Source organism: Ranitomeya variabilis, chromosome 2 (assembly GCF_051348905.1).
Source record: "Ranitomeya variabilis isolate aRanVar5 chromosome 2, aRanVar5.hap1, whole genome shotgun sequence".
Lineage (NCBI taxonomy): Eukaryota > Metazoa > Chordata > Amphibia > Anura > Dendrobatidae > Ranitomeya > Ranitomeya variabilis.
The window spans coordinates 616,926,627-616,943,124 of NC_135233.1; the positions used below are offsets into that span (position 1 = coordinate 616,926,627).

At 46.9% G+C, this 16,498-nt stretch overlaps 2 protein-coding genes across 2 annotated transcripts in view; both read right to left on the minus strand.

Annotated features, from left to right (window-relative positions):
* Positions 1 to 5,110: 5,110 nt before the first annotated feature.
* On the minus strand, positions 5,111 to 7,070 carry IL17C (interleukin 17C). Its single transcript, XM_077288804.1, has 3 exons — positions 6,936 to 7,070; positions 6,284 to 6,627; positions 5,111 to 6,072 (listed from the first exon to the last, which is right to left on the minus strand). The coding sequence occupies exons 1-3, from the start codon at positions 6,945 to 6,947 to the stop codon at positions 5,832 to 5,834; spliced, it is 597 nt and encodes a 198-aa protein (XP_077144919.1). The 5' UTR covers positions 6,948 to 7,070; the 3' UTR covers positions 5,111 to 5,831.
* Positions 7,071 to 9,819: 2,749 nt separating this feature from the next.
* Positions 9,820 to 16,498, minus strand: part of ZC3H18 (zinc finger CCCH-type containing 18) — a 72,149-nt gene continuing 65,470 nt past the window's right edge. The window contains exons 13-19 of the mRNA XM_077288805.1: positions 15,845 to 16,060; positions 15,635 to 15,772; positions 14,160 to 14,320; positions 13,855 to 14,084; positions 13,038 to 13,134; positions 10,860 to 10,959; positions 9,820 to 10,598 (exon numbers count right to left, since the gene is read on the minus strand). Of these exons, the coding sequence (XP_077144920.1) occupies positions 10,394 to 10,598; positions 10,860 to 10,959; positions 13,038 to 13,134; positions 13,855 to 14,084; positions 14,160 to 14,320; positions 15,635 to 15,772; positions 15,845 to 16,060 (1,147 nt within the window). The 3' untranslated portion in view covers positions 9,820 to 10,393. The remainder of the gene's footprint in view (positions 10,599 to 10,859; positions 10,960 to 13,037; positions 13,135 to 13,854; positions 14,085 to 14,159; positions 14,321 to 15,634; positions 15,773 to 15,844; positions 16,061 to 16,498) is intronic.

Below are 16,498 nucleotides of genomic sequence, written 5' to 3' on the forward strand. Positions count from 1 at the left end.
AACGCAATGTGAACCCAGCCTAAGATTGCATAATGCGGATATTTTTGCTGCAGGGGCAAACGTTGTATATGTTAGCCTGGTGCTTGTAGTTGGTGGGCTTAGTGACGCAATATAATATGTGGATTGTGGTATCTATCTTTATATATGTTGTTTACAAACATGTTTTATCATAGTAGTACCATTAAGTAATTACTTTATCCTTTGTACTATATTGAAGTCATTATGATGTTGCAGAGTACCTAGATTATTTGTTTCCCTGTTTATATACATTTATGTGCATAGTATTTGTCTGTTAGGATCTGTCCCTTTACTCACATCACATTGTGGGTGCGCCTCATGTCTGCTATAGCACACAACACGCCAATACAAGATATTACAAGCCATCTGGCCTTCTACTTCTTACTGTCTCCTTATAGGGTGCAGTTAGGAGAATAGGGACAGCCATCGTACGAGCGGGGCGCCATTCTCGAATTTCTTAGGGTGCCAACCTCCACATCTAGGTAGGCATATGTATATACAGGTGTTTTGTAGTGTCTAGGGAAATCTCACTTATATCTGCACATCTATATAACTAAGTGAATGTCAACATTGGTGTATCACTGGTACTATTATATGTGGGTGGGTATACCTCTATTTGCTAATTGAGGGTGTTTTTTGACAAGATTTCAATTAGTCTAGTCTTATCTGGGGAGTATATCTGCCGAAAAGTTTTTTGACCTACCTACCATTTAGGCTATTTTTTCCTGAGGGTAATTTTTCTTGTTATTTAATAAAATATACATTTTTACGGGGGTTTTTTTCTTTTGTAAACCCCTCTGCCAGGACATTAAAAATTGGTCCTGGCTGGGTCTTCCAGCAAGACCATGACCCAAAACATGCAGCCAAGGCAACAAAGGAGTGGCTCAAAAAGAAGCACATTAAGGTCATGGAGTGGCCTAGCCAGTCTCCAGACCTTAATCCTATAGAAAACTTATGGAGGGAGTTGAAGCGCCGAGTTGCCAAGTGACAGCCTCAAAATCTCAATGATTTAGAGATGATCTGCAAAGAGGAGTGAACCAAAATTCCTCCTGACATGTGCACAAACCTCATCATCAGCTACAAAAACGTCTGACTGCTGTTGTATAACAGTGGAAATTTTGTGCATTTTAAATATCTCACTCAGCCATTAATGTCTAAACTGCTGTCAGAAAAAAGTGAGTACACCCCTAAATGAAAATGGCAAAATTATGCCCAAGGTGTCACTAATTTTTGTGGCCATCATTATTTTAAAACACTGCCTTAAGTCTCTTGGGCATTAAGTTCACTAGAGCTTCACCGGTGGTCACTGGAATCCTCTTCAACTCCTCCATGACATTTTCAGGATGACTCAGATGCTCAATAGGGTTCAGGTCTGGAAACATGCTGGGCCAGACGAGCAGATTTATCCCCCAGTATTTTTTTTTATATTTAGCGAGATGAATGAGAGGTGAATACTGTATTATTGTTTAAATCAGAGAGAACATTGTGGTGGCCATAATACTGTATGGAGGACTATGGGGAGCGCAAAATACTGTAAGAAGGACTATGTGGGCACCAGGGCCGGCGTCAGCACCCGGCGTACCCGGGCAAGTGCCGGGGCCCTGGCAAGACAAGGGGGCCCATTCAGGGCCGGCGTTAGGGGCAGGCAGCTGCCAGTGCCTACGGCCCCCGCTTCCCCAGGGGCCCTCAGCTAGCAGCACATCACGCAGCCGCTATGGGGCCTCTGTGAGGCAGGGGGGCCCGCCTGTCGCAAGTGCCAACTCCCCCGCCGCCGCATTGAACTATACCGGCGTCTGCCGGTAAAGTTCAAAGCAAATGATGGAGGAGAGGGCGTCACCTGACGCTCCCTCTCCCATAATTTCCCCCTCTGCCTCTGACACTGCGGGTGCGCGATGTCATTGCGCACTCGCTGTGTGTCAAGCAGTGCAGCGGCAGCCGCCGAGACCGGAGCAGTGCTGGGCACGTTGAGAGGTGAGGAGTGTTTTTTTTTGTAACTATAACAGTGAGTACTGGACTATGGGGCTATTCTTGGGGGGAGGGGGCTGTGCTGTATACTACATGTCTGTGCTATATACTACATGGGCCGTGTTATATACTACGTGGGCTGTGCTACATACTACATGGCTGTTCTATATACTACGTGGGCTGTTATATAATATGTGGCTGTGCTATATACTATATGGGCTGTTATATGCTACGTGGGTTGTGCTATATACTACGTGGGCCGTGTTATATACTATGTGGCTGTGCTATATATTATATGGGCTGTTATATGCTATGTGGGCTGTGCTATATACTACTGTGCTATATATTATATGGGCCGTGTTATATACTATGTGGCTGTGCTATATACTATATGGGCTGTGCTATATACTACATGGCTGTTCTATATACTACGTGGGCTGTGTTATATAATATGTGGCTGTGCTATTTACTATATGGGCTGTGCTATATACTACGTGGGCCGTGTTATATACTATATGGGCTGTGCTATATACTACATGGCTGTTCTATATACTACATGGGCTGTGTTATATAATATGTGGCTGTGCTATACACTATATGGGCTGTTATATGCTACATGGGCTGTGCTATATACTAAGTGGCTGTGTTATATGCTACGTGGGCTGTTATATACTACATGGCTGTTCTATATACTACATGGGCTGTGTTATATAATATGTGGCTGTGCTATACACTATATGGGCTGTTATATGCTACATGGGCTGTGCTATATACTAAGTGGCTGTGTTATATGCTACGTGGGCTGTTATATACTACATGGCTGTTCTATATACTACATGGGCTGTGTTATATAATATGTGGCTGTGCTATACACTATATGGGCTGTTATATGCTACATGGGCTGTGCTATATACTAAGTGGCTGTGTTATATGCTACGTGGGCTGTTATATACTACATGGCTGTTCTATATACTACATGGGCTGTGTTATATAATATGTGGCTGTGCTATACACTATATGGGCTGTTATATGCTACATGGGCTGTGCTATATACTAAGTGGCTGTGTTATATGCTACGTGGGCTGTTATATACTACATGGCTGTTCTATATACTACATGGGCTGTGTTATATAATATGTGGCTGTGCTATACACTATATGGGCTGTTATATGCTACATGGGCTGTGCTATATACTAAGTGGCTGTGTTATATGCTACGTGGGCTGTTATATACTACATGGCTGTGTTATACGCTACGTGGCTGTGTTATATACTACATGGCTGTGTTGTATGCGATCATAAATCGTGGTATGTGTTAAAGGGGGGACCCACAGACTCTTTCGCTCGGGGCCCTCAAAAACCTGGAGCCGGCCCTGGTGGGCACAGTATACTGTATGGAGGACTATGGGGAGCGTATTATACTGTATGGAGGACTATGAGGAGCGCATTATACTGTGTGGAGGACTATGGGAAGCGCATTATACTGTGTGGAGGACTATGGGGAGCACATTATACTGTATGGAGGACTGGGGAGCGCATTATAATGTATGGAGGACTATGGGGAGTGCATTATACTGTATGGAGGACTATGGGGAGCGCATTATAATGTATGGAGGACTATGTGGGCACATTATATTGTATGGAGGACTACATGGGTGCATTATACTGTATGGAGGACTACATGGGCGCATTATACTGTATGGAGGACTAGGGGGAGCACATTATACTGTATGGAGGAGTATGGTGAGCACCATTATACTGTATGGAGGACTATGTGGGCGCATTATATTGTATGGAGGACTACATGGGTGCATTATACTGTATAGAGAATATGGGGAGCACATTATACTGTATGGAGGAGTATGGGGAGCGCATTATACCGCATGGAGTAGTATGGGGAGCGCATTATACTGTATGGTGGACTATGGGGAGTGCATTACAGTGCACGAAGGACTATGTGGGTGCATTATACTGTGTGGAGGATTATTTGGAGCGCACTATACTGTATGGAGGACTATGGGGAGCGCATTATACTGTATGAAGGACTATGGGCAAATTATACTGTATGGAGGACTGTGGGGAGCACTTATACTGTATGGAGGACTGTGGGGAGCACATTATACTGTATGGAGAACTGTGGGGAGCGCATTATAATGTATGGAGGACTATGGGGCGTGCGTTACTATATGGAGGACTATGGAGAGAACATACTGTATGCAGGACTATGGGGAGCGCATTATACTGTATAAAGGACTATGGGCAAATTATACTGTATGGAGGACTATGGGGAGCACTTATACTGTATGGAGGACTGTGGGGAGCACATTATACTGTATGGAGAACTGTGGGGAGCGCATTATAATGTATGGAGGACTATGGGGAGTGAGTTATACTGTATGGAGGACTATGGGGAGCACATTATACTGTATGTAGGACTGTGGGCATATTATACTATATGGAGGACTATGGGGAGCGCATTATACTATATGGAGGACTATGGGGAGCGCATTATACTATATGGAGGACTATAAAAAGCACATACTATATGGAGGACTATGGGGAACGCATTATGCTATATGGAGGACTATGGGGAGCGCATTATACTGTATGGAGGACTATGGGGAGTGTATTATACTATATGGAAGGCTATGTGGATTCTATTAGAATACTTGGAGGGTTATGTGTGAGCCTTCATGCTGTGAAGGCAAGATTGCCTTGTGCAGGCATGTACTACGGAGGACAGAGAATGAACTTCAATCCAATATTGCAGCCAGCGGGTAAGGAAAGGGTGAACCAAACACCCGATAACCCCGCCCATATGACTGAAAACTGGTCCCGCCAAATTCAGGTGACAGGTTCCCTTTAATCTTCTATATGTGCTGCAGGACTGGTATCTACCACTATGTCACCATATGGCAGTAATATCAGTGTTGGTCTTTGTATAGAATTTTTTTTCTTAACAGCGCGGTCATCTGCTGAGGTTCTCCTACAGCCACCATTAGGGGGCGGCACCATTGTTGTATTCAGGGTCACCTGGTTAGGGCCCCCTTAGCTGAACCCCTGTACGCCTCTGGCACTGCACAGTACCGAGTCTCTGGTTGTATAAAAGGACACTTAATCATTGTTTTGTGAAAATTGTTCCATTTTATTTTATTTTTTTCATTGGATACACAAACTTCAAATGCAAAATTCATCGGTGAGAAGACGACGCATGTAGTCGGAGCACCACGCCATTCTTCTATCACAACGCGACAAACAATAAATAATATAAACCTCGTCACAACTTCATATATTAAATATTATTAAATAATTAAATAAATATTTATCTGCTGTATTGTTAAAAAATAAATCACGGTCTCCTCTCACCCCAGACCCTGACCCAGAGACGAGTGAGAAGAGATTAATATTATGGCAATCAGCTATATTATAGCAGTAAAATTTCCGAAAATGGAGATCACACTGTGAGCCTCAGGGGTTTTCAGCAAATGCTGGGAATTATAGTTCCACAACAACTGTCGACCTATGGAGGCTTAATAAATATGACATTTACGTATTGAATCAAGGTAACAGATTCGACCTGCGAATCATCCCGGATGTAAGTAAGGGTTCACTTTACACTGATAGCAGAGAATTGCTTAACTAGCAACTCCCTACTGGGAATCTTATATAGCGGGTAATTGAAACACCCAAACACAAGTTATCGGGGAACTGCTAATTCAGCGACTTCCCCAGAATGCATTACACAGTGACGATCAGACATATCGTGTTCTAAAACAAACAAACTTTGTGTGACATAGTCACGACCGGGTGTCTGGATAAGTCGTAGGATCAGGGCTCCATAGGAGCGGATTAGTCGTACCGTGGCACGGAGCAGGTGCACGCCACCGGGACACTTATGTATTCCAGCGCGAAGGTGGACCTAGCGGCATCGTGCGGACAGCTCTTCTTACGCAGAACCAGCATCGTCTGCTTCACCAACACCGAATTCAAGGCTGACGTTTCGATCCCAGATTCGGAGCTGATGCAGTAATTGCAGAGACAGTGAGCGAATGCCAACTTCTGAGGATAACGACTCTCATCGGTGTCAATCCTGTGGACGTGAACGAGAGCGGTTAGGAGAGATGGACCTTATACTACAACTCCCAGCATGTCCTGACAACTATTTACATCCAAACTTTCATTGATTACTTTATCTCCAGAGAACTAATCCCATTTACTGCTACCCAATGCCAGGCTGTGACCAGCTAAAGCCTCCACTATCAATGTCGTGGCTTACACCGATTTCTGCCGAGGGTACGTACCGGTAGGTCCATGGTGAGATGGAGCGCTCGTTCGTGGTTAGTCCTTTTTGCAAAGTTTTCAGTTCTGGGCAGGTGGCTTGTGAGGCTCTCCGACGTCTCTTTCTCCTACTCTCAGAGTTCTCCAGATGAGACACCATGTTGACGGCGGTGTATCTGTCCCAGCGCATCTTGCCGCTTACAAAGTGATTGAGGACCTCCGATGTTTTATCTTCCAGGTCTTCGTCGCTGAAGCAGTAGCTGCTCTCCGGCTGAGTATGGTGGTGGTTGTGTTGGTGCTTCTTGGACTTCGAATGCTTTGCACAGCAGACGGTGATGGAGCAAACTGCCAACAATAAGATGACCCACTGGAGAAAAAAAAAAAAAGCAGAAATAAGAAAACATTAGTAGAAATCTTTTACTTCCTCCAAGCCTCAAATCCTTAATATAAAGGATCTTAACAGCAAACTTTTTTATTCCCCTAAATATTCTGATCCTAAGTGCGCATCGCTCAGAATATAGTGCATGAACCAAAAAACGTTTTTCTAATAAAATAGTGTAATTCCAAATGTGGCCTCTAGATGTCACAATCTACATGTGAACATCATTCCTGCCCAGGCTCCATCATTGTGCCGGCGAGGGGTCCCACTGAAACAGCAGGGCAATGGTCTCTTACCAGACTGTGCATGGTGGCTGCGGTCTTCTCCTGGAGTCTTGCTGGTGCAGCAAGTGTGATGGTCTGGATTGGTTTTGGATGCTCAGTTGAGTTCTGCTGTTGTTCTCTCGCTCTGACATTTTATATACAAACCTGAATCCTCCCTTGGAAAATCCAGGTGAAGAGAAGTCTCCACCTCCACCTTACGTAAAAGGGAAGTTTGATTTTACACTCATGCGACTTCCTTGTCACTCGCAGGTAAAGCTTTGGATAAGAGAACTCGCTGCATTCCATTCGCTGCAGCCGCCTCGTCTATTTATAATTTAGCTGATTTTTTTTTTTCCGCTTTCCTCAATGAGGCAGTTAGCAAAGCTCCCTGCAGGCTGCACTGTCATCCCCCCCGACGAGCCCGCCGTAATGACCCTGGGAACTCTGCGGGCCATGAGAATTTCCAATCACAACAAAGAATTGGGACATTTTGGTTTTGTAAAATGATGCCATAAAACAAATACAAAAAAAAAAAAGAAAAACAAAAACGATTTATAAAATAAAGAAGCAAATAAAACCGGAGTAAAACAAAGTAATCAAACCAAAAACTATACAGAAAAGACAAAAAAAGTTTTGAAATACAAGATTACGTTTTTTTTTTTCAAAAAGAAAACTTTTGTGTTATCAGGAAAGTTGGATTTTGCCGTCGTTTCAGCTTTAAACGTGTCAATTTGTAACATTTGTGGATTCCGCAGAGACCTCTGGGCGGCTCGACTTCGGGACTATTTTCTTTTTTGAGAAATAAGTCGATTATAGAAGTTTTTTCTTGTTCGTCGCCTCCAAATTTATAGGATGAACATAAAAGTGGGGTTTGGGCAACTTTTTGTAAAATCTCCATTGTTTAGAATTGTAATTTTTGCCTTTTTTTTTTTCCCGTGCGGTGTCCTGCGCCATCCTCGGGACCCAGGAAAAGTCCATATAGGAGCACAAATCATGTGAAAACCCTTTTTCCCCATTCTCTCCCCCCAGGATCGGCAGCTTTGGGCAGAAGACCGGTTTTTCTGGTAGACCGCAAATGGCCAAACACAGGGCAAAGGATCTTCAGGTCTGTTACATCAGTGGCCCCATGGTAACACTTCCTGCATTGCTCACGTCCTCCTTTAAGCCCAAGTTACCACCTGGCACTACTATGGGAATTTTTCTGCATGCGGCTTTAAGTTGTGACTTATAAGGAAGTATTAAAGATAAACTTTTTTTTTTTGCAACTACAACTCCCAGCATGTCGTCATAGCCTGCGTACAAAAAGTTTTCATACATCACATTGTCCAATGTATTTTATTTTTCTACTTTTCCAAGTGTTGACTGTGTCCCTCTGCCAACACTTCCATCATCTTGCCAGTCCGGGTGCCATGTGCGGCGTTAATTAGGGTCAGCGATTAGTGTTTGTCATCAGGTAACACAATGAAATAGCTGTGACCTAGCCTGGCATTTCCAAATACCTCGGTCCAAGCCTCCGCTATGAGAACACTTCCTGAGGGCAGAGTAATGAGGGACGGCGCTGCCGGCGGGTCGCCTAGAAATAGAAAATCAATATTCCAGGTTCGGTCCGGCTGCAGATGTCAATAAATATTAAAATGTACATTCCCTCCAGGAACAGGCAGCGCAGATGTCAGCCATGACTGTGACCTCCAGGTGGCGCTCTTCTTACAATTATTAATGGTAGTCGGCAGGTGCAGATGTAGCAGAGCTGAGCGAGCAGCATTCTACAATGAGGTCTAATGGTTCCGGAACACGTGTGATAATTCATTCTATACCCTGCAGAGTGTACGGCGTATTCTACGGAGTATACTGCGTTCTCTACGGTTTGTTGCGTCCCGCCGCAGTGCCAGCTTTGCATGGAAGGTTCCTTTAAGCGATCAGCTCTGCATCTAAAACCACAATCCGTTTACAGCCAGCGGCTCCAATTGTTCTGTCCCAACATCATAAGGCAAAAATTAAAGATTGTCCCCAAAAAAGCTAAAAATCATCTTTTTTTTTTTTTTCCAATTTGGTTTCGTTAACCAGACCAGGACCGTGACACTTACCTAGCCCAGTTTTGTTTTTTGAAGTTTAAAGAGCTGAAATATTTTTTTTCTCATTCATATAAATCAAATAGATTTTACATTTTTGGTTCGTGATGCGCAGGGCTTCATTTTTCATCTGTTTTCCTTCTGATTTCACCCCCCCAAAAATAAAGGAAATACACGGCAGTTTTTTTTAATTTTTTAATAATTTCATGTGACCCTTGTATCGGGAGGAGGAAACGCTGATCGCACTTTGTAGACAGTGATCAGGCAGGCAGAGATGGTAATAAGCAGTGTCTGCCTTCTCTACGAGGAGTCCGAATCTGTCAGACAGCCGGACGCCGCAGCTGCACGATCTCTTGTGACTGTACATTGCATTAACAGTTTATGACTCTGTAGAGTAGAACGCGCGACGTTCATAGCCTGTGGTTGATCCACAAGTGGTTAAGACATTTCTGTTCTACAGCCTTGAACAGTGAGCTCGTTCTCACCCATTTTTCTGAGCTTCCTGCAAAGTTCAGAAAACCGTATTTTAGATCCAAGTGTTGTCAGTGGAAAAAACTGAACATATGGCTGTTCAGAAAACCTTATTATTATTTTCATGGACCACGTTTAACGGGGGGAATAGGTGTTGGGGGGTGTGTGACGATTACATGAGGAACAAGTCTGAGACCGGACAGGAAATATTGCAATTCTTCATTCGTGTAGTGGACAATTACTGGATTCTGAAAGTTCCCCTCATCTATTGAGGTTCTTACAATGGTGGTCCCCCATCTGGCCAAGACCCCCGAGCACTGAACAGAGTCGTTATGTCGTACATACGGAGCGAGGAAACTGAATATTTCACAGCGGGAAATGTTTTATCAAAATACTTTATTTCAGGGATAAGTCTCCTGTCCCCCCCCCCTCCCCAAAATATGAACAGGCAGACGATCCAACCCACAGAGCGCTGCACCGGCTGTCGCACTGCGCCGCTCGCTCTGGTCCTCACCGGCTAAAACGGGCAAACTCCTACAAATAAAAACCTCAAAATACTCATCAAATAAAACAGGGAGGGGGGGAGAGAACAGGTCATGGAGACCCTCAGACCGCGTCATCTTAGGGGGCAAACAGGCTGATAAAGAGACAGCGCCTGGGGGTCCGGGTAGACTTGCAACAGTTTTGGGATTGGGCTGTAAGACCAAAAACAAAGTAACCCAGATAAAAGAAAAAAAAAAAAAAAAGCTTTAACGACTCGTCCGGAAGAGTGACGGCACATTGGTCACGCTGCGTCTGCTGGATGCTCCTGCTCCACGTGTCATTGCTTCACTTGCTGCAGGTTAATAGTAGCCAGATTCAATCAGTGGCTCCAAACCATGACGGCACATGTAGGAAAAAAAAAAAAAAAAGGGTCTCTGTGGACATTCCTGGGGGCCCAGGGCCCCGCCGCTATACTTTCCCTGGTATTTTGGCTCTCTTGCGAGCGATGGCGTCTTCCACGGCTTTGAGCTGTTTGAGGAGCTCCTCTCTGCGGGATAACGTGCTCGCCTTGCCGGCTTTGGCAGCGGAGGCAGAAGGGGCCACCTCCGGAGCTTTCCCTGGGATGCTGGTGACTTTGCTGGAACTCTTCAATGGCGGAGAAGCCGGACGTTTCCTGCAGCAGACAAATAAAAAACAACACACAAATTAAGGTTAAAAGCAAAAAAAACTTCATCAGTTAACTGCTCAACTAGCAATTCCACAACATATCAAGATGCAGCCACGTAAATATCTAAACCTCGCGCAGCTGAGGGTTTGCTACAATTCTTCAGCCTAGGAGGACAGGGATAATCGGGTAGATGCAGATTGGCCGATCAGCAATACCGCTTACAACCTGTGCACAGGGGAGGCGCTGTGTAGGGCACCCTTCAAGTACCTGTCTGGCTGAGTGAGAGGCGGCTTGAGATTGGGCATCCGCTGGCGTTCGAATTTCGGTGATGGTGGTTTTCCCATTTGCTTGCGGTCTCGCGTTGCTGCTACAAAGACGACAAGGAAAGGAAAAAAAATCATTATCGCATCATGGCTGGAAAAATAGTAATGGCGGCTCGTGAAGCGTGTGATCGAGATAGCAAAAGTGCCAGTGCACGTCTCTGCAGTACAGGTAATAACGCACCGATCTCCGGGGGTCCGGCCCTGGGACTGCGCCCCGCTCAGTCATTGTCTATGGGACTGACCGATAAAGTGCAGCCATCCCATAGACAATGAATGGAGCGTATGTTCTCCAGATCAGTGGGAGTCCCGGTAGATGGACATCCCCCATTAATCAGCATCTTTTATCAATCCCGTGCTCAGCTGAGGACCCCTGTAGGAGGAGACCCAGCACCCCGATCACCACACAGGTACATGTGTGACGCGTCCTGACAATCTGCGCCAGGATCTACGGCTAATTATAGCTCAGCAGAAATAGCAATCCTCCGTCTTCCGCTTTCTATATATACTCCGCGCTCCAGATTAAGTAAGTGAACCTTTCCTCGCCGGGTGACAGGAGCTTATTTTATCCTCTAAGATTTCACGTAGTGGAGAAGACCCCCTCCCCCGCTGTGTAAACAGCACCAAAATCACAACGGGAGCAAAATAATGACATCAGCCCCATGTCCGCTCCTGAGGAATCCAGCAAGACGAGAGCAGACGTCCACGCGGAGCAGGATCGCAGAATGTCAGGGTCTACTGGCGAGACAAGAAGCCCCCACCCAGTAATATAATACTCAGGTCACAGTCCCGACTCCCCATCACCCGCACGTCTGTCAGTCGCTGTAGATGGGGGGGCACTTATCTCTATAGGCTCCTGTGCCATCCGTCCCTGTAGGTGGGGGGCACTTATCTACAGGCTCATGTGCCATCGGTCCCTGTAGGTGGGGGGCACTTATCTCTATAGCCTCCTGTGCCGTCCGTCGCTGTAGGTGGGGGGCACTTATCTCTATAGGCTCCTGTGCCATCCGTCCCTGTAGGTGGGGGGCACTTATCTCTACAGGCTCCTGTGCCGTCCGTCGCTGTAGGTGGGGGGGCACTTATCTCTATAGGCTCCTGTGCCGTCTGTCCCTGTAGGTGGGGGGCACTTTTCTCCATAGGCTCCTGTACCGTCTGTCCCTGTAGGTGGGGGTCACTTTTCTCCATAGGCTCCTGTACTGTCTGTCCCTGTAGGTGGGGGGCACTTTTCTCCATAGGCTCCTGTACCGTCCGTCCCTGTAGGTGGGGGGCACTTTTCTCCATAGGCTCCTGTGCCGTTCGTCCCTGTAGGTGGGGGGCACTTTTCTCCATAGGCTCCTGTACCGTCCGTCCCTGTAGGTGGGGGGCACTTTTCTCTATAGGCTCCTGGTCCATCCATCCCTGTAGGTGGGGGGCATTTTTCTCCATAGGCTCCTGTACTGTCCGTCCCTGTAGGTGGGGGGCACTTTTCTCTATAGGCTCCTGGTCCATCCATCCCTGTAGGTGGGGGGCATTTTTCTCCATAGGCTCCTGTACTGTCCGTCCCTGTAGGTGGGGGGCACTTATCTCTATAGGCACCTGTGCCATCCGTCGCTGTAGGTGGGGGCACTTTTATTTATAGAATTGTGCCCCATTTTGTGCAGCGCACAGTACGTGTTGATCCTATCGCTTCTGATGTCTTCACCTGAAGATCTTTCTATGAAATTACTTTGCACATTTGAAACCCACTTTCCAATGATCCTCCAATGGATTCTCCTCCTCGGACCCCCATCGTTTCTCCTCCTCCTCGGACCCCCATCGGAAGTTTCGTGATCAAATTTTAAGTGTCATCGCCTTTAGACTGCTTGTGCTTGGTGATCATAACATTTCTGTTTAATATGACCGCTTGTCATTGTAAATAAGAAACCAGGACACAAACTGCATGAAAACTTCCCCCGTCGGCCGATTACAGCCGTGTGAACACGGACTGATGCGGAGTAGTCTGAACAGCAGCGACATTTGGTTTCCCATTTTGTCTTTTTTTCCTGAATCAAACATTTGCTTTACATAAGTGTTGACCCTGATCCAGCGGGCACCACCTCTCCCCACGTTACACCCCCCATGTGTGCGACATCCGTCCATATCTTACCTCGCTCGGGGGACATGTTGGCTTTCTTGGTAGGGGGGGAGCCCGGCCTCTCCTTGTCTGAGGGCTCGTACCGCTTCCTGCTCCCCTTATCAGCGCTCTGTATGGAGACACAATGATGAGAGTTATGATCTGCGGTATCGGTCACAGCTCATGCACTGAACTAGATCAAGGGGCCGAAAAGATGCAAATTACCTCCATTGGTTATTACTGGTTTGCTGTGACCCCCCCCCCACAATCAGAGTGATAAATCCTTGGGAGACTACTACCCTCATTATTGCAGGGGTTCGGCGTACGACCCACTCCGGCAATATTAAACATACGGTACACCAATATTAGACATACAGCGGTGTCCTGAGAACTAAAACCACTGCGACGAACACGTCTGACTTGGAATTGAGCGCCAATATGGCCGCCACAAAACTTCCCAGAACTTTGTACAGGACGTTTTGCTGTAACGCAGCGGCCATATTAGTGGTCACCAGGGTTTCCTAAGAGCAGATTATCGCTCCGACTACTTTGGGGATTTGGATAGGTGACCGGAGCGTCTGAGACTTTCCCCTGTATCATGAGGATGGAGCAGGAAAGTACGGGCCGCTGCCAGGCGCATCAGTGATTTAACGGGGTTTCCGTGCTGCACTTCCTCCCGCTTGGCCAACAGCCAGAGAATCCTCCGCTGAATATTTCTGCTCTGGTTAATGGGAAGTTACTGACGTAACGTAAATGAGGAAACTTAACCCTGCGGAGGCCGAAGAATTGCAGGAATGTCATCGCTTCTGTAAATGTGTGACTAACGGCGGTGCCAGGCGCGTTACATCACCTTGCTCAGAAGTGTCAGCTTGATGTCCTTGTGGGCACTGAAGCCGCTCTGGGCCTGGGATGGTGCCATGGGGGGCTGGGGAACCATTTTGCTGCTGCTGATGGGTTTCGGCAGTTTTACTGGAGCAGCTTTTGGCGGCTGTGCTACGGTGACGATGGCAGCGGCGGTGGGATCGCGGGTTCTTTTGTCTTCCTTAGGCCGTGGATCGTTCTTTTTGTTTTTTTCAGGTGCTACATAGAATGGAGAGAATGGGGACATTAATGCACTGGGGTCTGCGGGTGGGCTGTCTGGGGGTAGTAGGTTACCTTTTTCCTTTTTCGGCTGTGAAGGCGTTGGGGATCGGGAGCTGGCGGAGGAGATGGGACTGGCGAGGTCGGCGTACATGTCTTCGGAGTCAGCGCTGCGCACAGAACTGCTGGAGGAGGAGACGCTGGAGACGGACGACACGCTGCTGACGCTCAGAGACCTGTGGGCAGAGACCGCGCAATTACCCGTCACCGCCTCCCATGACCCTCAGAGCCGCGCACCGTCTGCACAGAACGCCAGACGAAACCATTACACTTTGCAATTCAATTCTTCACCATTATCCACATATCCGCTGGCTGTCAGTGAATCTGAACCATCCATCAAATGTGAATGGGTGTCAAAAAAAGCAGAAACCTTAATACATGAGGACTAGGACGCCAACAAAAGTCCGTCCCGCTGTCCTGCAGAAGGATCACTTTCCTGCCCATCCTTCATTCCTACCAGTTATGTTCCTGTAATCTCTAATTATACAATGGTTTTCTATGAAATTTCCCAATTTATTCTTCATGAAACGCTGCAGACAAAGGAGATCAGCCGCACCGGGAGCGAGTGGGTGGCGAAAGTCACCGGTGTTTTCCTGGTGATGCACCTGACACCGGAGAGAAAAGAGTATAACTTGTACTCAATGTGTTCTCCTACGTAACACTACAACTCCAAACCTTTCCTGCAAGGGAACTACTTTTCGTGCACTGCCCAGGTTGTTTTTCTTGTATGTACATGCTGGGAGTTGTAGTTAAACATTGCCATATTAAGGCATCAATGTATAGATGTCGGATAGAGATCACCAGGGTAGGAAACAAACAAAAAAAAATAAAATGTAAATTTATACCAACGTGGGGAAAAACAGACAAGAGGAGGAAAGTGACGATATTCTTGTATATTTCTAAGATATAAAGGCAGCGGATTAAAGGGCGGGGGGTGTGACATTTTTCTGACAAAAAGAATGCCCCATCCCAAAGTAAACTGCCCCCTCCGCTGCCGAGGACACGCTCACCTGGATTTTCTGCTCGTGTTTCCAGATGTGAAGCGAAAAAAATAAAGACAAAACACAAGAGAAGCGATTACAGTGAGCGACGAAAAGCGGATCAGAGTAGATCCTTTACGATCACAGGGATCTAATGTGACGAAGGCCTGGCGTCTAAGATCGCTGTATCAGAGTGGCTCTGGTCACAGTGGAAGCGACACTTCCTAATAATCGCTTAACACGGCCATGATTAACTGAACGCCCCTTATAATATGGCTCCATCCTATTAATACTAGGCTCTAACCGTGGGGGTCGCCCCTCACCAGATATTCGGTGTAGAGGGTAATATTTAGGGTGCAACGGTGGCAACTCCACCAGCATCATCAGGTCCACATACAATGAAGTTCCAGTAATCCAGACACGTGTAACTAGCGTCATCAGCACCCGTTATACTAACTGGCCCCATCCGTGGCCTCCTCTACGGTCCGCAATCCGGTTCGGCCATCATACCTGGATTTTCGAGACGCAGACGGAGAGGGCGAGAGCGATGCAGACGTGGAACGCGACGATCTGGAAAGCGAACGAGACCCGGAGCGGGAGCTGGAGCCGCTGTAGCTGCTGCCGCTGATGCTGCCGCTGACGGTCCTCCTGCAGCAGATGACAGTGTGATACATAGGACGACACGTCAGTAATCACTTGGGTGGTCGTTACGTTTCTTACCTTCTTGGCGGAACTTTTTTTTTTTGCTCTTTCGTTCTGCCAATTCTTTTCTCGCCAGTCTTAGCCGCTTCTGGTACGACCTTTGGTGGTTTTACCGTTGCAGAGGTGGGTGCGGCAGCAGTGGCGGTTGTGGGAGCAGCGGCGGTGGTGGTGGTGGTGGCGACGGCGGCAGCTGCTGCTGGAGGGGGGGCAACCTTCTTCACAATTACCTTCTCCCTGAACACAGAAATATATTACAGCCTTCTGGCGACCATCTAATGTGTACAGACCCCCAGCCCGGGGACGTCGGCACAGAGAAGGATCGCGCATGTTTCTATTTGTTTTCTGTGAGAGATAGGCCGTGTAAGTCGGTGGTTCACTCCTTCTGCTCACAGAAAACACGTGCACGATCAGCTCAGTCGAGCGTTCATCTAGATGTAGATATGGATAGACTAAAGGAAAGGTAAATGGAGACCGGGAGACCCAGCCGGAGTCCTAAAAGTGCGACTATAGCATTGCACAGGTGCATCCTGCAGTGTAAAGAATGGAGGTTTTCATTGCTACACTGAGCAGCATGCCTCCAGTTCTACTCGATATTCTTCCATTCTGAAAGTTATTGTATCTGCAGTAAATTAGAGGATGCGATGTATGCCGTGGGTGGAGAGTGCAGCCATG